This window comes from Quercus lobata, chromosome 4 (genome assembly GCF_001633185.2).
Source record: "Quercus lobata isolate SW786 chromosome 4, ValleyOak3.0 Primary Assembly, whole genome shotgun sequence".
Classification (NCBI taxonomy): domain Eukaryota; kingdom Viridiplantae; phylum Streptophyta; class Magnoliopsida; order Fagales; family Fagaceae; genus Quercus; species Quercus lobata.
In genome coordinates this window covers 79,446,177-79,468,815 of record NC_044907.1, presented here as the reverse complement: position 1 = coordinate 79,468,815, position 22,639 = coordinate 79,446,177, and the positions used below count along the sequence as shown (strand labels likewise).

The window sequence follows — 22,639 nt, the reverse complement described above, 5'->3', positions numbered from 1 at the left end:
AAAAAAAAAGAGGTGGTTTGTATTAAACTCAATCACCATGCATGTTTCTAACCAGCATGAGTTTGAAAATTAATGTATTTTTTAGATTGCCCCAGAAAAGCTTTGAAGTAACTTATTATCACCGTAATGTTTAATAATTTTCCCATAAATGTGGGAATTTTTCATTCTAGGTATGTAGTGACCAACACGTGTATTTTTCTTTTTCTTTTTAATGGATGATCAACACATGTATATTACCTTCAAATTAAAAAGTGTCTAATGATTTTCAATATGATTGGCTTTTACAGAGAACAAATATAATTACTTTGCATTCTCGTAGATTATGACTTATGAGTGTAAGGGAAAAAATAATGGATTCATATAATAGTAATAGATAGTCAATTAAAGTCTGTCAAATAAAACAGTTGTAATAAAGTGTGTATGTTGTGTGTGGTACTAGGCCGCACTATAGAAATTTGAATTCACATATATTTAATCAAACTCCAAAAATTGATCTTGCAAATTGTGAGTTTTTTCAAATAATTTTTTTTATAAGAAACAAAATAAACATGGTCTAACTTACAATAGAAGCATAGAACACACAAAATTGGGGGGGTTCTTTTAATATATATAAAAGAAACAAAATAAACACGTTCCAACTTCCAATAGAACACACAGAATTGAGGGGTTTATTTTTTTAAAAAAGTTACAGAAGAAATGGAATAAACGTGTTCCAACTTCCAATAGAATAGTTTCTCAAAAAAAAACTTCCAATAGAATACGATATTTACTCAAAATGTTTAAAATGCCCTAATGTCATTAGTTATTACTATTCATTATTTTACAACTGCTACCTTACCTCTAACATATTTCAGAATATGCATAAGGACATTGGTATCTCATATCTAAATCAACAAGGCATATACGTAGTAAATTTGACTAAGCCGAGCAAAGATTTAATGTTTTATCCCTTTCAAAATAATTAAAATCCAAAGTTATTTTCAATTTTCTAATTAAATTTTATCAATAATAAAATAAAGAATTAGTGTGACTAATCATTTGAGATTTATGATATTAACTTATTGAGAGAAGCAAATTATTTTTACCAAAACAAAAATTCATTCTTTGTGGTTTGATACTTCAAAAATTTTAGTACCACAATTTTTTCTTAACACTTTTTCACAACTCTCCTGTGTGACTGACTATGAGTGGTGGAAAAATAGTTGTTAGTTCATATGAAAGTGATAGATAGACAAATTTTCCAATTGTTATTTTTTTTTTTTAAAGTTAACCCTTGAAATTAGATCAAAATAAAATCATTAACTAGCCTTTTTATGAAATCCTAAAGACTTCGTTGGAGTCCAAAACATAGGAAACACTGACAAAGCTACTTCTGCACAACCCCACCCCCCACAAATAATTTGAAGAGTTTCCTTTTTTTTTTTTTTCTTTTTTTTTCCTCCAAAATTTAAGTCCTCCTTTCTTTTAAGAGAGAGAGAAAAAAGTTGATATCTAATTAGTAATTATTTCATCAAAGTAATTTTTTTATTTTCAATAAAGGGAAAATAATATAAAATATAAATTCATTCCAATAGAAGATACACTAACTTGCATGATATCCAAGATATTAAGGCAACCAAACAGAAGGTAGTGAGAGCGGAGACAGAGAGAGAGAGAGAAGGAAAATAGAAGGAACTTGAAGAGAAGCTGTGGTTTTCCCAAAGTGCCACAGTTTCTTTTTACTAAAAGTAAAAATAAAATAAAATGCTGCTGCCAAGGCTCAACTTCAAGTCAATTAAGAAAGATCTTTTCAGTAAAAAAAAAATAATAATAAAATCTTTTCATTTCGGAAACAGCCACCAAACTCATACATTTATTAGAGTTAGGGTGTGTTTGGATACGGCTTATTTTACTAAAACTAAAAAATTATTATTGAAACTACTGTAGATAAAGGTAAAAGTTAGTTGAAATAGTATAATAGAATTCATAAATAGTGCCAAAAAGTGTAGTGGGATCCATAAATAATAACAAAAATAAGCCAAATAATAAAATATATTTTTTTTCATCCTAACTCAAACGCACACTTAGATTTGAAAACTAAAATTATTTAATCCTAAAACTATGAGATATTTCAAAACAAAAGTCCGTATAGATCTTAACAAATTTGAAATAAATAAATCAAATGGAAAATCAGTGAATAAATGATTATTTAACTATATACATTAAAAACTCATATGATTGATAACGAAAATATTATATAACAATTTCAAAATATAAAACACGGCAAAAAGTAATTTTAGACTTTATGTACTTAGGTTTTTGTTTTGTTTTTTTATTTTATTTTATTTTTTATTTTTTTTTCTGGAAATCAGTCAACGATATACTTAAACTATACTTTAATATTTCACGTGCCCCAGGAACAGTACAGAGAAGCTTCCCAATCGAACGAAATTGCAATTTAACCAAGATTGGCCAACTATCTAGTTAGTAGGTGTGGTTACCAAAGTATTTTACTTACTAACATCTCGAGTCTCAAAGACTCGATTTTGGGACTATAAATCGAGTCATTGAGGCTCGGTTTGTATGTTTGGGTCAGATCTGATGTGGCTTATTTGCCACCTGGCATTCACATGGAAATCAAGTCTCTAAGACTCGATTTCCACGTTTTGCCAACGTGGATGATTGACGTGGAAGCCCCTGGAAATCGAGTCTTAGAGACTCGGTTTCCAATAGGGCTTTTTCAAACTTTTCGTCTCTATTCTCTCACTCTCACTCTCACTCTCACTCACACTTACACCCTCTCACTCTCACACAAACCAGAGCACTCTCACTCTCACAGAAACCGACCTACTCTCACTGTGTCAGCCTCACCGACGCCGGCCGTCGCTCACCCTTTCACTCTCTCAGCCTCACCGACGCCGACCGTCACTCACCCTCTCACTCTCTCAGCCTCACCTACATTTTCCCACTTACATTTTCATTTCCCACACAAAAGTTTCATTTCTCACACAAAAGTTTCATTTCACAAAACTCTCTCATTTTCTCTCTATCTCTCACACGGCCTCTCACATTCACACACGCGCACACACACACACAACCCCGCCAGCGTCGACGAGCAGAGCCTAGCCCAGCCCAGCGACGACGCCGACGAGGCTGAGCCCAGCCATCGACTCCTCTCCTCCTCAATCTCTCTCTCCCTCACTAGAAGATCCTTTCTCCTTTTCTCCCTCTCTCTGCTAATATGTCATCAGCTTATATGTCATCCAGAAAATGGAAAAATGCCAGCTGCTTAATTAGGTGCAACTGGACCAGTGACCCAATTATTTTCATAGCTTTTACTGTATTCAATAATGTCTTTCTCATGGTTAGAATTTCATAAAAGTTGGAGGTTGCAGAATTCTTTGAACCTGTTTCTTTTTTGGTTCCTTATGTGTCTATTATTCATTGAACATGCATGATTACTCACTCTTGCCTATATGCCTAAGTTTTTAAATTTTTAAAAAATTTTCCACAATGGGCTAAGTAACCAGCTGCCAGGTCCACTTAATATATAACCCAGAGTTATCTCTCTTACTGTTTTATACGCAATTATTCATGCCAAATTCTATAAATTGGATTCGCATATCCATTATTGGGTAGAAGAATTTGTGTGCAAGATTGAATAAGAGAGAAAAAGAAGAAAATCTCTCTCCGTATTTTTCTTCATGCATGTCTATTCCATATTTCTATGTGGATGGATTATTAGTTAGTGGATTTGTGTATCTTTCTCTAATATATATATATATATACTGGCTATTTAAATATATATAAATATATTTATATAAATATATAAATATTTAAATATATAGTTGTATAAATATATAAATATAAATATAAATATATATACATATTTTTTATAAGGAAACAAATATACATATTTAATACAAACAAATATCTTATCAGGAAACAAATATAAATATTTAATACAAACAAATATTTTATCAGGAAATGGCATGACGAATTCAATGCAAGTAACACTTTCTAAAGCAGCTATATACACTAAACAACCAACTAGAGAGTGAGGAGACCCTTACCTGACATGAGGATGAGCAAATGTACTGCTGAGATTGTATGAGAGTGAGAGGAGCAATGTTTTGCTGCTGAATATGTATGAGAGTTTATGAGAGTTGTTGAGAGAGGTTCTGTGAGAGTTGTTGAGGTTCTGTGATACAAGTTGTTGAAGGTGTGAGAGTTGTGTGATGCAGTCAAAATATTCTCTGAGAGTTGTGCGAGGTTGTGTGAGAGTTTTTTATTGCTAGTCAAATATTCTCTAAATACCCAAAACAGACAAAAACATGGACATGACCAAGACATGACCAGGGCCCAGACGTGTGAGGCTTTAAAAATCGAGTCTCTGAGACTCGGTTTTACTTTTAGTAAACCGAGTCTCAAAGACTCGATTTTTAAAGCCTTATACGTGGCGTCCACGTGTACTCCACGTGGAATTTTGCCACATCAAACTACCTAAACCGAGCCTCAAAGGCTCGATTTAGAGGCCCTAAATCGAGCCTTTAAGGCTCGAGTTGTTAATAAATGATATAGTTTCCGAACCGGGCCAACTAACTGAATAGTTGGTTTTTTATTGCTAGTTACCCATTTTCTACTTCCCAATCCCATAGGAAGTTGCGCACGTGTGGATGTGTTTCCTAATCCATGTAGGAATCGAACTTTAGCCTAAGTCCACATCTATAAATAAATAAATTCACGACAACATCAGAGTTCATCGCCTCTGCTTAATAGTGTTTGTGTGTCCCAGACAAGAACACCAGAGTTCATCGCCTCTATTTCTAACTATACTAATATCCCAACTCTTAAGGTATACTCTTTTCCTTCAATTCTACACTAATTGCAATTTATTTTATCTTATTTAATATGTTTGACTATAGTTTAATTATGAAAAAAAAAAAGGATATTTCTGATCAAATTAGTAGTTAAAAATATTATGCATAATACATATTTAATTTAATTGGAATCTGTTTAGAGAAGATAAAATTTAATTTAATCGACATTCGTTGATGAGTTTTAATCTCCTATTTTCAATTGAGATTATATACAAACATGTTTATTAAATTCTTTCACTGGAAAAACTTGTAAGCAAGTCAAGGGTCCTTTAATTGTGTAGGGAAGTTTGTATCACATTGTCGTAGCCACCAGTCTTGACAAGAAGGAAGCTTTGAACATTGTAGTGCACAAGATGGAGGTGGTGGTGGTGGACAAAATATCTGAATTGCCAGAGCCTCTTCTACAATACATTTTGTCTTTCCTTCCCATTAAACAAGTTGTTCAATCCAGTACATTGTCCAAGAGATGGAATCATGTCTATTCTACAATCCCAGTTCTAGAATTTGATAAATCCTTCTTTGAGTCAAAGTTGTGGTGTCAAGACACTAAGGAAACTTGCGAAATCCAGAGAAAGAGGGTGGAGTTATCACTTTGTGGAGCAAAATTTACTAAGCCGCCGTAGGCAAGGGCTAAGTATAAAGAAGTTTACACTTTCAGTGTACTTGAGTACACCGAAATCAGTGTCTCGTGTGGACCGGTGGATTGAATATGTAGTCAAGAGTGACGTTGAAGAGCTTAATCTTGACTTTCAAACATTTAGATGGAAGTGGAAGAGGTATTATCCCTTGCCTCAGAATATTCTACTTGCAAAATCAATAACTGTGTTGAGGTTAAAGGCATGTAGATTGGATTCATACTTTGTTGATATAAACTTATCCTCTTTGAAAATTTTGTCTTTATATAAAGTGGGTACAAATGATCAAATTATCCAAAATCTAGTTGCCGGGTGTCCTGTGATAGAAGACATAGGAATTGAATACTGTCGTGGGTTGAAATGTATACAGTTCTTTGGTCTACCTGAAGTCAAGTCAATTGAATTGAAAAGCAATAAAGGTGTTGAGACAGTTGAATTAGAAGCATCAAATATTTATCATGTACATATTCAACAGTTTGAAGCATCCAAGATCAACCTGGTGCCTTGTAAAAATCTGAAGTTATTAATGCTAGGAAAACTGCACATAACAGACAGCTGCTTCAATTACCATATTTCTCAACTTCTGCTCATTGAGTACTTGTCCGTATATTGGTGTGATAAGTTGGAAAGTATTAAGATTTCAAGTCATCGTCTTAAGACATTACACATATTGAAATGCGACAAGCTGGTTGAAGTCGAGATTGACACTCCTAAGTTATGTAAACTTTCATATCTTGGTGGTAATACAATATCCTTTTCAGTGACTGCTTTGGCTTATTTGTCAAAAGCTACCTACCAGATGTTGCACTCCGATGCTCCTTGGAATGTTAAAAAGATTGAATTGCTTGCAAATTTGAGTAATTCCAAATTATTGGAGTTGCTAAATATTAGCTCCATGAAGGTATTTTTTCTTTCTTTCTTTCAGTTGATTCTTTTTGTTTCCTTTTCATATCATTGTTCATAATTTATTCACGTGTTTTAAGTTGTAATCAGAATTTTTCTTTGTAAAGGATATGGTTATACCAAAGGAATTGAGAGACATAGTATCATCCCCATCATATAAAGTCAAGCAGTTGAAGGTAGATATATCGAAGTCATTTACTACACATGAATTCATTGAACTTGTGGATAGCTTGCTTTGGATTTCTCCTCATCTAGAGCTTTTGTTATTAACACATGGGGAATGGATTGACAAGAATTGGTATCGTGAGACCAAATCTTTCAAGGTATTACGGATATTAATTTCCTTAGAATTTATAAATTTGCTTCATATATTCTCACTTCTAGGGATGGTAAATAAATTATTAACTCTTAAAAAAGCTATTAATGTAAAATCATTCATGTACTCATGCTAGGGGAGACACCTTTTCTTGTAGTGGATCCTCTTGCTGTTATTAAGTTATTGGTAAAGATTTTATTTTATTTGTGTGTGTGTAATCAGCCATGATGTGCATGTATTTTATATGAAATCTTATTAGAATCATTTGAACTTTTTTTTGTATTGAATGCAAAAGACTAGCTTTAATGTTAACAGTATTTATAGAGGTTCATGATATATATGAAATTATGAAGAATAAAATGAAAAAGTTAAAAGGCACAAAAAAATAGTATAAATGAAATTTTATTAACAAACAAGAAGAAAACCACCATCAAATTATAAATGTACTAGAACATATCAAAAACTTCTCAAGACTTCAAAGGTTTTCTATAAAGTAACATGGTGTCCAATTGCTCTTAAACCTTCAACTTTGAGTCGCACTTTAGTCACAACCATATTAGATTTTCTCAATAGTTCAAGAAAGTATACAAACTCACAGTTCCTGCACAAAGGAATTTACTGTTAGTCCATGACCACATATATTCTGAAAGCTAATTTAACAAGACACAAGTGCAATCTGTGACAGCAAATTGGTTCATCTTTGTGTATTGATTTAGGACAAAAACCATAATTTAGCACATTGTGATGAGACTAATTAGCTCTTTTTAAGAAAATATCTTTTTGAAACATACTAGGACTTATTTAAGTATGGAAAAAGGACATATAAAAGGTTGTCTTAGCTGGGACCTTTGGAATTTGTACAATTTACAATATAATCTGATAATCAGATACTACTGCTAGTGTGTCCTAAATAATAACATCAACCAGCCAATCACAACAGCAGTCAGCATTTGGCCCTCTATTATTGTCATGGCCTGTTTAACCTTTTTTTCCTCTTACCCTTTGTTTGTTTTTACATTAATTATTTTTTTTAAATGACTCATTTTCCAAAAAGTATTTTTTGGAAAACTATTTCATTTTCCTATGTTTGGTAGTGACTTCAAAAAGAGATAGAGTTTTTTTCATTAGTTTCCATATTGCTTCTTAACTTCCTTTATTTAGCATGCTGTGAGATAGAGTTGTTTTCCGGAAAATTTTAATAGAAAGCAGTCTCTAAAAAGTAATTTTTATTAGGGTTTTCATTTTTAATAGGGTTTTCTGTTGACCGAAGATAGTTTTCCTTTGAATTATTTTTTCGGATGTTACCAAACACAGGAAAACACGGAAAACTATCTTCACATAAAATTTTCCATCCAAAGAAATGAAGTGTAGAGTTCTTAAAATACCACAAATGCGCGCACACACACACACTTATATATATATATATATAAATATATATATATATCTTCTCATCTGTTGGTGAAGAGGAAGGAGCATTTACAAGTAAACTCTATTGTTCTTAGTGCTATGCTAGATTCCTAACCAGCTAAATTAGGTCCCTGACTTGGTTTTTGCTAGCTAGATCCCGCACTAAAGGTTTGTACATATACAGAAGGGAAGATTAGCTTATTGCTCTTTGGGTTTTTCCCTAGTTAGATCTGCCACTGAATGTTTGTGCAGAGAGAAAGAAGGATAATCTCAAAGAGTAGAAATCTGCTCCTTTTTAGTGAGGAAAGTAAAATCGACAACTTAAAGAGCTTAGAATGCATAGCTTGAGCAAATCATTTCTATAAATTAGGAAAAGGAAGTGCCTTTTTCTTTTTCTAAAAATAATAATTATGGAGAAAATTCTTCTCTTGAATCAGGATTATAATTATATTTAGTTTCTTATTTCCTTTACTGTAATATGTTTTGTGTGCGGTTTTTTAATTATTAGAGCATTGGTTATAACAACTACGAGTTAATTGGCCTTTAATTATCTAAAGAAAGAAAATTTAATTGGCCTGACTAAAGTTGTTCTAAGCTATATATGAATCAAAAGAAGATTTTGATAATATACTTCTATTATTTTCTTTAGTTTTCTTGTAAGGTTATACATGTCGTATATATACATCTTCTAGTAGGGGAACTATTTCTATAATTCCAAGGAATAGATGCTTGAGTTACATTCATGCTATTTCAATACTAGGGCATTTATGTAATATTCTTCTTATTAGAAGAATGGTAGTCACTACTGTCATAATTTCATTGCTAATACATTTTTTTTTTTCAAATTTGCACCTGAGAGTATATTGTGTCAAATTTTGAGACTTTTTTTTTTCTTGATTGGAAGAATGGAGATTGAGATGATGTCCAGTATTCTTTTTCTTTTGCTTGGTTTTAACAGTGTTGCTAACTCTTTGCTTGATTTCAGTTCTCCTATTGAAAGCCCATTCTTAGAGGGGAGAATTATAGTTGTTGCAAATTCCTTCCAGATCCATGTTGGAGGCATTGCTTAAAGAGTGTCACGATTGAGAATTGTAGAGCACCTGCAAATGTAGAGACTGTGAGGGCAGATAAAGAAATTCTAGAGAAGTACTTTTATGAGAATGCAAAGATCCTGGAGAGCTTCCAATTCAATCCTAAAGTTGAATGACAAAAATTTTAAAGTATCGTTTAAGAGAATGTAGGTATTTTAAGTTGAATGACAGAGACTGAGATAATGTCCAGTTGCATCATCTGTAGACATCATTTCTGTCTATGCCTAGAGTGCCTGGCCTGACTTGAGGTTTTAAGTTGTGATGTAAGACAAAATATACGGTTTAATTTATTGTTTATTGATTTTGATATTTTCATGCAACTTTTGAAGTTTTAGATTATGGTTAATATTTTCTTAATTTTAGATGTTATTAATACTTTCTAGACAAATTAGAGTCCTTTTCTACTATCTATCTACTAATCTATATATAAATAGTGCGAATGTGCGTCAGTTGACATTGTAGCTATAGTAGCTATAGTTTTTTTTTTTTTTTTAATATTTATATGAGCAGGTATATATATATTTTTATACTGACACAACAAATTTCACAATATCTTCACAATTATTGAGGTGTCAATTTCTTATAGGTCGAAATAAAATAATAAAATATGAGACTATAATCAAACTTTATGTATTTAGGTTTTTCCTTTTTGTTCATTTTTTTATGATGTCGATATATTTAAGTTTTTTTTGGTTTTAATTTTTATATAATTTATGTTTTTTGATGACCCCCCTTAAAAAATAATCTTGGAGTCGTGACTGCCTGATTAACCTACTTGGACAATTGGACCATATTATATCTGAGACGCAACATGTAGCTTTATCCTTGCCTTGGCGTAGATTTACCCATTTACAAAGGTTAAGCTCTTTTGTAGTTGTACTCTAGTTATATAATGTATTATAAACCCGATTTAAAACACTAATATTACCATTTTTGTGTGTGTTCTAATAAGTATTATTGTTTACTCAAAAAAAATTGCTACCTTATGCCATAGTGGAGAGAGTTATTGATGCTTATAACTTGATTGTGTGGATGGAAGATCTTTGCTTACCATCACATTTATTTGGGTCCACCACAGATATAATTTTTTGTAATACACCAATCATAATATATTATATCTGTGGTTATAAAAAAAAATAATAAAAAAAATTGAAAAAAAAAAAAGAAAAGAAGAAGAAGAAGAAGAAGAAGGAGAAGGAGGAGGAGGAGGAGGAGGAGGAGGTTGTGTCTTTAATGGAGGCAAAGAGGCTATCTTGTAATATTAATCCTTTATCTTGTATATTGGAGGGGTTTGGAAGTTTTTGATGGTTTACTCGGTTGGAGGGGTTTGTTTTTGATGGTTTACTCGTGAATTTATTTATAAATAAATAAATTCACGACAACATTGATATCTATTCTTTCTATTTAACAGTGTTTGTATTTGAAGTTTCTTTTTGATGTCCCAGACAAGCCCCCAGAGTTCATTGCCCCGATTTCTAACTGCACCAATATCCCAAGGTATACTCTTTTCCTTCATTTCTACACTAATTACAGCATTCTTTAATTTTATTTTTTAAAATATGTTTGAGTATAGTTTAATTATGAAAAAAAGGGATATTTCTGATCAAACCAGTAGTTAAAAATGTTTATGCATGATACATATTTAATTTAATCGGAATCTGTTGATAAGTTTTAATCTCATATTTTCAATTGAGTTTGTTAAATTCTTTCATTGGAAAAACTTGTAAGCAAGTCAAGGGTCCTTTGTGTAGGGAAGTTGTATCACATTATGGACAAAATATCTGAATTGCCTGAGCCTCTTCTACACCACATTCTGTCTTTCCTTCCCATTAAACAAGTTGTTCAATCTAGTACGTTGTCCAAGAGATGGAATTATGTCTGGTCTACAATCCAAGTTCTAGAATTTGATAAATCCTTCTTTGAGTCAAACTTGTGGTGTCGAGACACTATGAAAACTTGCGAAATCCAGAGAAAGAGGGTGGAGTTATATCACTTTGTGGAGCAAAATTTACTAAGCCGCTGTAGGCAAGGGCTAAGTATAAAGAACTAAAGAAGTTTACACTTTCAGTGTACTTGAGTACACTGAAATCAGTGTCTTGTGTGGACCATTGGATCGAATATGTAGTCAAGAGTGATGTTGAATAGCTTAATCTTGACTTTCAAAAATTTGAAAGGAAGTGGAAGAGGTATTATCCCTTGCCTCAGAATATTCTACATGCAAAATCAATAACTGTGTTGAGGTTAAAGGCATGTAGGTTGGAGTCATACTTTGGTGATATAAACTAATCCTCTTTGAAAATTTTGTCTTTATATAAAGTGGGTACAAATGATCAAATTATCCAAAATCTAGTTGCTGGGTGTCCTGTGATAGAAGACATAGGAATTGAAGACTGTCGTGGGTTGAAAAGTGTACAGTTCTCTGGTCTTCCTAAAGACAAGGCATTTGAGTTGAAAAACAATAAAGGTGTTGAGACAGTTGAATTAGAAGCATCAAATATTTATCATGTACATATCCAACAGTTTGAAGCATCCAAGATCAACCTGGTGCCCTGTAAAAATCTGTAGTTATTAAAGCTAGGAAAACTGCACATAACAGACAGCTGCTTCAATTACCATATTTCTCAACTTCCGCTCATTGAGTACTTGTCCGTATATTGGTGTGATAAGTTGGAAAGTATTAAGATTTCAAGTCATCGTCTTAAGACATTACACTTATTGAAATGCAACAAGCTGGTTGAAGTCGAGATTAACACTCCTAAGTTATGTAAACTTGCATATCTTGGTGGTAATACAATATCCTTTTCAGTGACTGCTTTGGCTTATTTGTCAAAAGCTACCTACCAGATGTTGCACTCCAATGCTCCTTGGCATATTAAAAAGATTGAATTGCTTGCAAATTTGAGTAATTCCAAATTATTGAAGTTGCTAAATATTAAATCCGCTGAGGTATTTTTTTCTTTTGCTTCAGTTGATTCTTTTTGTTTCCTTTTCATATCATTGTTCATAATTTATTCATGTGTTTTAAAGTTGTAATCAGAATTTTTCTTTGTAAAGGATATGGTTATACCAAAGGAATTGAGAGACATAGTATCAATGTATCATCCCCATCATATAAAGTCAAGCAGTTGAAGGTAGAGATATCGAAGTCATTTACTACACATGAATTCATTGAACTTGTGGATAGCTTGCTCTGGATTTCTCCTCTTCTAGAGCTTTTGTTAATAAAATATGGGAAATGGATAGATGAAGATAAGTGTTACGAGACCATATCTTTCAAGGTACTACGGATATTAATTTCCTTAGAAATTATAAATTTGCTTCATATATTCTCACTTCTATGGATGGTAAATAAATTTGAACTCTTAAAGAAGTTAGTAATTTAAAATCATTCATGTACTCATGCCAGAGACTCCTTTTCTTGTAGTGGATCCTCTTGCTGTTATTAAGCTATTGGTAAAGATTAGACTTTATTTTATTTTATTTGTGCGTGTGTGTATGTGTGTGTGTTATCAGCCATGATTTACATGTATTGCATATGAGATTTTATTAGAATCATTTAAACTTTTTTTGTATTGAATGCAAAAGACTAGGTTTAATGTTAGCAGTAGATACAGAGGTTCATGTACCAGCATATATATGAAGAATAAAATAAAAAAGTGAAAAGGCACAAAAAAATAGTATTAATGAAATTTATTAGCAAAAAGAAAAGAAAAGAAAAAAGTACACCATCAAAATATAAATGCACTAGAACATACGAAAAAATTCTCAAGACTTGACTGGTTTTCTATCAAGTAACATGGTATCGAATTGCTCTTAAATCTTCAACTTTGAGTCACTCTTTAGTCACAGCCATATATGATTTTCTCAATAGTTCAAGGAAGAATATGAACTTACAGTTCCTGCACAAAGGATTTTACCGCTAGTCCATGACCATATATATTCTGAAAGCTAATTTAACAAGACACAAGTGCAATCTGTAACAACAAATTGGTTCATCTTTGTGTATTGATTCAGGACAAAAACCATAATTAAGCACACTTTGATGAGATTAATTAGCTCTATTTTATATCTTTTTTAAGGGTGATTCATTTAAGTATGGAAAAAAGACATATAGAAGGTGGTCTTAGTTGGGACCTTTGGAATTTGGACAATTTAATATAATCTGATATGCTGTGTCCAACTTTTACTATTGCTCTTTGGTAATTTAGAATCAGATACTACTGTTAGTTTGGCCTAGAAAACAGCATCAACCAGCCAATCACAACAGCAATCAGCATATGGCCCCCTTCTATTGCCATGGCCTGCTCAACCTTTTTCCTTATTTCCTTTTTTGTTATAAATTTTGTGTGCAGTTCTTTAATAATCAGAGCATTGGTTATATCATCAAGTAAGAATTCACTGGCCTCTAATTATCTAAAGAAAGAAAATTTAGTTGGCATATCAAAAGGTTTACCAAGTTCTATTGAATCAAATGAAGATCGCGATAATTATACTTCTATTATACTCTTTACTTTTCTTGTAAGGTTGTATGTGTCGTATACATATCCTAGTGGGGGTATTTCTATAGTTTTGAATCAACTTTTTGTGATTTCTTATAATTTTCTTGATTGGACAAATGGAGATTGAGATGATGTCCATCTCTTCTTTTTCTTTTGCTTGGTTTAACAGTGTTGCTAATTCTTTGCTTGATTTCAGTTCTCCTATGAAAAGCCCATTCTTGGAGGGGAGAATTCTAGTTGTTGCAAATTCCTACCAGTTCCTAGTTGGAGGCATTGCTTAAAGAGCGTCACGATAGAGAACTTTAGAGCATTCACAAATGTAGAGACTCTAAAGGCAGATGAAGAATTTCTAGAGAAGTACTTTTATGAGAACGCAAAGTTCTTGGAGAGCTTCCAATTCATTCCTAGGGCTGTTGCTTAAACAAAAAATTATAAGTATCCTTTTAGAGAATGTAGGAATTTTAAGTTGAATGATTGAGAGAATGGAGACTAATATGATGTCCACTTCTATCATCTGTAAACATCATCTTTGTCTATGCCTAGAGTGCTTGGCCTGATCACTTGAGGATTACTTTTAAGTCGTGATGTAAGACAAACTATACAGTTTAATTTATTGTTTGATTTTGATATTGTCCTGCAATTTTTGAACTTTTAGATTATGATTGATATTTCCTTAATTTTAGTTGCTTTTAATATTTTCTAGTCAAATTAGAGTCTTTCCTACTAACTTCTATTAACTATATAAAAAGAGGCTATGTCTCTACAATGATTTGATACTGTACAACCAACGTTTTTCACTGTTTATCTACAGTAAATTTTGGTGAGTCCCTCTATTTTGTCCATTTGTGGAAGACTAAAAGAGCGTTTGGCCATAAGGTGTAGAACTCTCTTTTCTTTCTGGAACTCTCCGTAGTCCGTATATGTTCTCTCTCTGGAACTCTCTGTGTCTCTTCTCTCTCTCTTATCTTCTTCTCCTTCTTTCTAATAAACGTATTTTTTTCTTTTTTCTTTTCCTCCCAAACCACCGATCTGTACTGTGATTCAACTCCTTCACAACCCAGCCTCAACACCGATCTCTCTCTACGAATCCAGATCAACAAAAAAATTTGAAACCCAAGAACATTTGCAGCCGATCTGCATGAGAGAAGAGCCAGAAAAAAAAAATGGAGCTCAAGTCCGTATATGTTCTTTCTCTCTGGAACTCTCTGTATCTCTTCTCTCTCTCTTTTCTCTCTATCATTTCAAGACGACAGGACCAGATTGGCTTAGGAAGAAAGAAAAAAAAAAACATGTGAAGAAACACCGACTAATTTTTGCTGAAACTGAAAACTGAAACTGAAAACACTGTAGCGAAATAATTTTTAAATGTGTAAATAGTGTTGTGGGACCCATTTTTAATAAAAAAGTTGTTAAAAAGTGTAATTTGTGGGTCCATAAACAGTGCATCTGAGTACTGTTAATGGAAAATCTGGTCAACAATTGCGGCTTGGAAAAAAAAAAAAAAAAAAAAAGGAAAACGTAGAAATAGTGAACGTGGACGCGCAAACGCGCAATCCAAACACAGTCAAAATCATGGTTGCTGTGAAAATTGGGTTTTTTACTCAGATGGGTCAGAATATTTAGTGCCATATTTAGATTATATGAATGAAAGTTTGGATATTTTTAGTCTGATTGGTTGAATTTGTGTTGTGTTTGCTATCTGTAGGTGTTCTTCTTTGCAATTATCTTTGCATGTGAAATTGAAAGTTTGGATTTTTACTCAGATTAGATAATTTTTGTGTGTTAATATTTGCTATTAGGTGTTCTTTTGTCATATCATGTATGTAATTATGTATGTATGTAGATGAATGAAAGTTTGGGTTTTTTTTTTTTTTTTACTAACATCCTATGAATTTTGTGTATGCAGGTGTTCTTTCTGTGCAGTAGGATTAGAATGCCTTTTTGGTTGTTGGAGGTAAAGAGATTAGAGGCTCTATCTTTGATTTGAAGGGGCCCTGTGGTTTACCCCGAGCCTTGGTGAGTCGGGGTATTGGCTAAAAATCCATTGAGGTCCTTGAGATGGCACGAGGTAAAAAAGAATTTGTGACCTATTCTCTATATTTTCATGGTTCTATTGAATATTATAAGCTTTTGAGGATTTTAGATTTATAGGCTTTTGCTTTTGTTCACACTGACAGTCATCAAGTAGAGGTTTGTGATTCCAAGGCTGCAGAGCAAGAGTGAGTTGTATTTTTCATGTTTGCTTTGATTTCAGGTTTAAATGCTTAAAACTTTTAATATATGAAGAAGGGGCTTGGTTTTTTTGTGTATAACCAATGGATGAATTATTGTCTCTTTGGTTTATTTGAGAAAGTATTTTGTGAAAAAAATTTATGAAAGAGGTTTTTTTGGTTAGAAATATTTTTAGTGTTTAATGATTTGGATGGATGTGATGTTGTAATTTTTAGTTTGTTTTGGAAAATGGATTGTCATAAGGTGTTCCTCTTCCCAACTTTTATATAAATATATATATATATATATATATATATATATTAAATATATGTTATGTGGTAATTGATTAAGAACAAGGTATTGAGCAATTTCTTCAATTTTTTAAAATATAAATAAAACCTTAGGAGCAGCGTGTGTTGTCTTTGATTGTTAATTTATTTTAATGTCTAAGTGAGTGTAGTAGATCTGAGTAGTTATTTGAGATTATGTTTGCAGTTTGCACAAATGCGGTGGTGAATTTGTTTTGTAATAGAACAGTTATGTATAGGGATTTTGTTGTGAGAGGTGTTAGTTAGATACTTAATATTTTTGTGATAATTTGTGGTTTTAAATGAGTACTTGGATTGAAAAGGCTTATCATTGAGATAATTTGATAATGTTACAAGCATTTTCACCTAATAGTTGTCAATTATATCATAGAAAATTTAATCTGTAATAATTATGCTATAGAAAAAACAGCTTTTTTCATATATATATTTGACTTTATTAGATCCTTCAAATATTGTTGTTTTTATTCCTCTTTTTAACCAAAAAAAAAAAATTGTGTGTACTTGATTAGTCAATAATAATATGCCTTCGTCATGATTTACTAAATTGTGAGAGCAATATGATTTTTTTTCTTTTCTTTTTAAGGATTGTTCTTGAGAAGTTCGATGTTTTAAGGGATTGAAGACCAACATTACCAAAGAGCTCAATGCCAGGCACAAAAGGTTTCTAATTTTTCTTTGATTTTTTTTTTCCTTGTATTTAAAACTCAACAGACCCCCAAATTCAATGAAACCTAAATTTGCCACACTTCTTTTGCTTAAGCTTTGGATAATACCCTTATTTTGATTGATCAGAAACCTCTACCCTTAATTGTGGCCAAGCAATATGATAATTGTTTGATTGTTTATCTTTATAGCTTTGTTTGTAGTTGTATATTCTTGTTGTTTATACTTTTTACTCCCCATTGACTCAATTTTCTTTTTAATATATATTTTTGTTATATGAGTTAGCAGTTTTCTATGGCTCCCACTAAAGGATGTGTCACTTTTGTTAGATAAAGGTAAAATAGCACTGTCATTACAATTTTAGGTTCCTTTAACAGATTATACTTTTCCAATGCAAACAAATTATTTTGCTTACTTGTTCACTAAATGATATGTGTTATTTCTTATTTTATCAATTTTTGAATGGGTATCAAGTGTTTGCTTGACTTTTGAATTAATCAAACATGCTGTTACTCTTAACTTTTGAATTAATCAAACGTGTTGAATTATGCCATGTAATTGATATTTGACATTTACATGTTATTACCTTTTAACTTTTGCTATTCAGCTAGCGATTATGGACTGTGGCTATGATTTGTTGAGCTTCTTTGAGTTGTGAAACTGAAGCTCTCTCTCTTTCCAAAGAGTACCGATCACACATGCAGCAGGTAAATCTCTTTGTAACCTTTTTTTTTCCCACTTTGATTCATTCATTCCTTCTATTTGATTGTGTTTTCTTGATAAACTTTATCCAATTTCCTGTTCTGTTTTTTCTTAATAGAACAACATCCTGATGAGGTCAGATTTTCAAGGTTCGAGGACATGAAAGCAAATGTCCATAAGGTTCTTTTCCTCTCTTTCTTCTTTTGATTTTATGATTTGAGAAGATAATATTGAATTGCATGTGATTGAGTTAGTAAATAGGATTTAGGATGGGCGAATTTTTTGCATTCAAATTTTCATTTTTTTATAAGAGTGCTTATGCATATACATGTTTGTGAAAATGCCAAAAAGGGCTATTTTATATTTTTTGTTCTCTGTGCATAATTTTTCCTTTCCATACCTTAGTTATGTAATAGGTCATGGTAATGTTTTTGATGTGTTTGGATTTGGTTAGCTTCTTGTCATGGCAATAGCTATGCTTTGCCATGCTTGGCCGAGCTTTGCATTTTGAGGATAATGTCTTAATTCTTCGAGAAAAAAAAAAAGAAAAAAGAAAAAGAAGAAGAAGATAAATTGTTGATATTGGTCTATATGCGTGTTTGTCATGTTTGTGAAGCTTAGGCCGTGTCATTGAGTTCATGACAGCTTGCCCACAATGTGTTGATGGGTTGTTTGTCCAACAATTCTTTTAGTACTTTAGCCTTCTTGCTTAAGCTCCCTTTGTTAGATCATGTCTTCATCCATGATGAACAACATCTTGGCCACTAAAAGTCATAAAATTTTTAAACATATTGAATTGCCAAGTCTTATCAATTTTTTTTTCATAAATGATAGATACGTAAATTTTATCAATTTGAAAATAGAATTATTACACTTTAGAACACGCTGCATTTACAATAAAGAACAAACTAACTCTATGCCGCTTTACTAGACCAGAAACATAATGCTTATCAAGTATCAACCAAAAGAAACTTTCGGAGTTTCTATGACAAACCTGACAGAACAAAAGGGCCCAAGAATTATTAGTAAAAAAAAGAAATGCAATGAAATGTAGTGGAAAAGAGCAACAAACCCTTATTTTCCTTAAGCTTGCAAGATTTCGCGTGGTTAGAACATCTAGAGTTGTCCATGAGTGAAATTGAGAGTTACTCATACACAATGGTTAGAACAAGATACAACTAATTTACACTTCGGCAAATAATACAATACATAATAATACAGCTTGTAGAGTTGTCGTGCCTCCCAGTTGTTATGAAGAATCATTAGTTCAAGTTTGTTTTCTTGCTAATCTTCTAGAAAGACTTGTCATATGAATTGGCATTTGGTGGAGTGTTAAATGACAAAGGTGAGTGTTTTCTCACTATCTCATGTAATCAGTATTCATGGTCACTACTAATGCAGAATGTTCCCTTTTTATATTTTCTTTATCACCTTATTGATATTTTGATGTAATTTTAAGGAAAATTCAAAGCTGGTATTAGTTTTGAGAAAATGGACTAATGCATACAACAGATACTCTATGCCATTGGTAGACATCATAAAAGCAACCGTAGTGATTTCAAAATTTTATTCTTTGTATTTGCTAACTTATTAAAATGTCCATACTCCTTATCTTCTCTTCTCAAAGGAATTGAGAAAAAGGTAAGAAAAAAGGATTAGGGATATGAATTTTGAAGTTCTTGGATATCTAATCTTTCTCAAATATAAAGAAATTATTCTAATTTGGTCTTTTGTATATATGGAAGCTATTTTGGACTTTGGTTGCTTCAATGATGGTATATATAAAATCTCTCAGTTTTGATTTTCAAAAATGCAAATATGCACTACTTCAAACTTTTTCCTCTAAATCTTCATGCAGGCTGTACTCCAAGTTATGGATTCTACTTCTTTTGCTTGATTGGATTTAATTTTATATGTTTTTTCAATTTAAGTATATCATATCTTTGCAAGTGTTATTTCAGGTTCACCATGTGATTGTGTCAATTAATTTAGCTTCATTTTGTTATTTCAACATATCTAAACTGGGTGTTTGCTTTTTGTTTCAATTTTTATTTATATTTAGAATTTTATTTGGTAGTCATGCTTGGAAAGTTGGAATGGTGATATAGGGTGTTTTATTTGCTACCTAACATTGATTTTTTTTTCTTGCTTAAAAGGGTGTTCGCTAAAACTAAGCTAGATAAAATGTAAGATGATATAGAAGGTAGCATGAATAACAAAAATTTCGTTATGGATGGCTGCAGGCATTTGATAAAGAGCTTCTATTATAGCATATGACAACATTTGCGAAAAATTGAATATTGTTACAATGTTGTAGCAAAACTCGGTTGGTTATTGTTGAAGGATGATATTTGTAACTTGTAAGCATTCTTAGAAGTTTTTATTGAATGAATATTGCTTTTAACAAATATGTTCTAAAAGACTATCATAGTATAATAGATATTCTTATTTGAATATTTAATCTAAATTTGTGTAATTAAAATTCTTATATGAATGAGATTAGCATTATATGACATATATTTTTTTTTCGTACATAGTTTCATATTTCTTTAAATAAAAATTCTATATTGATTTTCTTACTCAAGTCAAGGGGCAAGGCAGCACGTGCCTTGCACCCCACCCAACCTAGTTATATAAAAAAGCGTGAAGAGCTTTATCTACAGTAGATTGGTGTGGTCAAATTTTATCCTTTTGTTGAGCCAAAACAGTGAGTTTGGATGAGAAAGGCAAAACTTTAAATGGTGTCTACTTTTTTTTTTTTGATAAACTTAAATGGTGTCTACTTATATATGAAATACATCGTTTGACAATTTATAAAGGAATAACATATTCTGTGTTTTTTTTTTTTTGAATTTTTGAATTTTTTTAAGTGGTGTCTAAAAGTTGGAAAGTTAATGTTAAATGTTTTACTATTATTTAATTTTTTTTAAGTTAAAATGACTAGTTATAAGATTATTTATTTATTTTTATAATTTTATAATTATTTATTATTTATTTATGACATCATCAGTTCAACCATCGGTCCGACCATAAAATTGAGAACCACTCCTATTCCGATTCTTTGACCGTACTGGTTTTTAAAACTATTTAGCTTATGACATAAAAATTCATATGTTAAATTTGGACAAAAATATTGGTATACATGAACATGATGGTAAAGTTTCAAGAACATGTTTAGTAAAATGGTAATTTTAAATACCAAAGGCGACTTGGTAGAGCCATTAATTTGAGATCTTAATCACAATGGACAAACAAATATCCAAAATTTATTTATTGCATTGCATTATCAAGGAGAAAGCATCTTCTATACCGGGCTTGGGTCTCAGTCCGGTGCATTAAAGATTTTTCCATTATCAACAGACTTTAAGTCCATTTTAGATTGATTGCTAAAAAGAAAAATAACATGTTTTATATTTTGTATCAAGTAGTATTTTATTTTTAAAACTTCCTTTAAGTCTTCTATTTTTTTCCCCCTAGAGGACAACTTTTTATTCATCATAATTCGAGGTTGATGCATTTTTTAATTATAAAAATACCTTAAGAGTGTGTGGCGATCTATACATTTTCGAATGTGTTTGTAATTTGTGCTACACCTCATCACACCTCTAAATATTTTTGTAATTATAAAATATATCAACCTCAAACTATGATAAATGAAAATTTGTGTATTTTAGGGGGAAAAAAAAGCATTTGAGCATGTGTAACATGTGTGCAGAGAGGGTAATTGTATTTACGTACTTGTATCAAATTATTTTGTGCATCCTAAGGGTTAACAACTAGTAAATATTATTTTTATATATCAATTTCTTTTCCAAGTTTGAGCCAAAAAGTACTGTTCTCCTACAACAACAACAACAATTCTTAGTCCCAAAATTTAGGGTCTGTAAGCATGCTTGATTTAGGTTATATATGTTTTGTTTTTGGAAAGAGTTAAGATCATTTATTAAATATATTTATTATAAAAAATTGCAATCCCATCATTGCTGAGACAGGCAGCAAGTCTCCTTAACGATATTATTCATAAAAATTGAGCTTGCTGGACCCAATTTTGTTTAGAAGCTCCCCTAGACTATTATTAAATGTCGATATGAAATTATAAAATACTATATAAACTGGACCAATGAGATATTAGTGGATGGAAGCAAACCAATGCTCGATTAGTCAAATGAAATTGTGTCAGGATACTGGGAGCCTCTAAAGATATTCCATGTTTAAGTTTAAAAGACATCAAACTAATAAACAGGAAAAAAACATCACATCACAAACTATAATAAAGCCTCTAAAGACATTATAATTTAAGTTTAAAAAACATTAAGCTAAAGATCCAAGTTAAAAAAAAAAAAAAAAAAAAAAAAAAAGACATCACATCCCTGACATTCTAGTTGCAAACCAATCATGGCATGCATAACTTAAACTATACTCTTTAGATCATACTAATTCTCTACTCAATGCACTCAAAGACACTGTCCAAATTATACACGGATGCTGCATCTCCATTGTGCTAGAAAGCACGGACGCGGCTGGGAGGGTGCCGCACCTGCGTTCGACGCGGCCCGACGCGGGATGCGGCGTCCAACGTGGTTGCCCACGCGTCAGTGTCGCGTCTGAGTTTTTTTTTTTTTTTTTTTTTTTTTTTTTTTTTTTTTTTTTTTTTTTTTTCAGATTTGGACCGACTCAGCTCGATTCGCGCCGATGCGGCTCAATTCGCGCCGAATCGGCTTCGATTCACTCCGAATCGGGCCGTATCGGCCATTGACCGATACGGCCGATACAGCCAAAACATGTTGAAAAAGGCCGAAAAAGGCCGAAATCTACCTTGAATCCGGCCAGAAAATCCGAAATTCTCACCTTAGAGGCATATTAATGTGTTTCTTGCCTTCTTCTTTCTTTGTTTTGTGAATCAAAGCATAGTAATGTGTTTTTTAAAAATATTTTAGTAGTAAAAATATAAATAAAAATATTTTTAATAATTTTTTAATCGCCGAGTCCCGCCGCACCCGCACCCTACTTTTTCAAAAATTTCC

General features: G+C 31.9%; 2 protein-coding genes and 1 long non-coding RNA gene across 8 annotated transcripts; all 3 read left to right on the top strand.

Annotated features, from left to right (window-relative positions):
- Window positions 1-5,212: 5,212 nt before the first annotated feature.
- LOC115985882 (F-box/LRR-repeat protein At3g03360-like) lies at window positions 5,213-9,327 on the top strand. The gene is made up of 4 exons (XM_031108775.1): window positions 5,213-5,296; window positions 5,361-6,395; window positions 6,505-6,720; window positions 9,121-9,327. Exons 1-4 carry the CDS (start codon window positions 5,213-5,215, stop codon window positions 9,325-9,327), a joined length of 1,542 nt encoding a protein of 513 aa, XP_030964635.1.
- A 1,308-nt stretch (window positions 9,328-10,635) lies between these two features.
- LOC115987951 lies at window positions 10,636-14,341 on the top strand. Of its 2 annotated transcripts, none has more exons than XM_031111565.1 (3): window positions 10,636-10,708; window positions 12,266-12,489; window positions 13,907-14,341. In XM_031111565.1, the coding sequence occupies exons 1-3, from the start codon at window positions 10,648-10,650 to the stop codon at window positions 14,129-14,131; spliced, it is 510 nt and encodes a 169-aa protein (XP_030967425.1). In that variant the 5' UTR covers window positions 10,636-10,647; the 3' UTR covers window positions 14,132-14,341. The 2 variants fall into 2 exon arrangements, 1 of the variants encoding a protein (XP_030967425.1); XR_004091268.1 differs by lacking the exon at window positions 10,636-10,708 and adding an exon at window positions 11,619-12,157.
- A 1,306-nt stretch (window positions 14,342-15,647) lies between these two features.
- LOC115983607 lies at window positions 15,648-20,130 on the top strand. 5 transcript variants are annotated; one of them, XR_004090115.1, is made up of 6 exons: window positions 15,648-15,778; window positions 15,888-15,929; window positions 16,834-16,910; window positions 17,521-17,620; window positions 17,734-17,795; window positions 19,859-20,130. It is a non-coding gene; the product is annotated as an uncharacterized LOC115983607 (long non-coding RNA). The 5 variants fall into 5 exon arrangements; XR_004090116.1 differs by lacking the exon at window positions 19,859-20,130 and adding an exon at window positions 19,772-19,810; XR_004090117.1 differs by lacking the exon at window positions 19,859-20,130 and adding an exon at window positions 18,837-19,311.
- Window positions 20,131-22,639: the final 2,509 nt, after the last annotated feature.

What these genes read in the sequence shown, in the direction of transcription:
- LOC115985882 (XM_031108775.1), top strand. Translation starts at nt 5,213, where the DNA reads ATGGAGGTGGTGGTGGTGGACAAAATATCTGAATTGCCAGAGCCTCTT. An exon ending in CTTTCCTTCCCATTAAACAA is followed by an intron (nt 5,297 to 5,360) that starts GTTGTTCAATCC and finishes TCCCAGTTCTAG; the next exon opens with AATTTGATAAATCCTTCTTT. An exon ending in TAAATATTAGCTCCATGAAG is followed by an intron (nt 6,396 to 6,504) that starts GTATTTTTTCTT and finishes TTCTTTGTAAAG; the next exon opens with GATATGGTTATACCAAAGGA.
- LOC115987951 (XM_031111565.1), top strand. Translation starts at nt 10,648, where the DNA reads ATGTCCCAGACAAGCCCCCAGAGTTCATTGCCCCGATTTCTAACTGCA. An exon ending in AACTGCACCAATATCCCAAG is followed by an intron (nt 10,709 to 12,265) that starts GTATACTCTTTT and finishes TTCTTTGTAAAG; the next exon opens with GATATGGTTATACCAAAGGA. An exon ending in ACGAGACCATATCTTTCAAG is followed by an intron (nt 12,490 to 13,906) that starts GTACTACGGATA and finishes GCTTGATTTCAG; the next exon opens with TTCTCCTATGAAAAGCCCAT.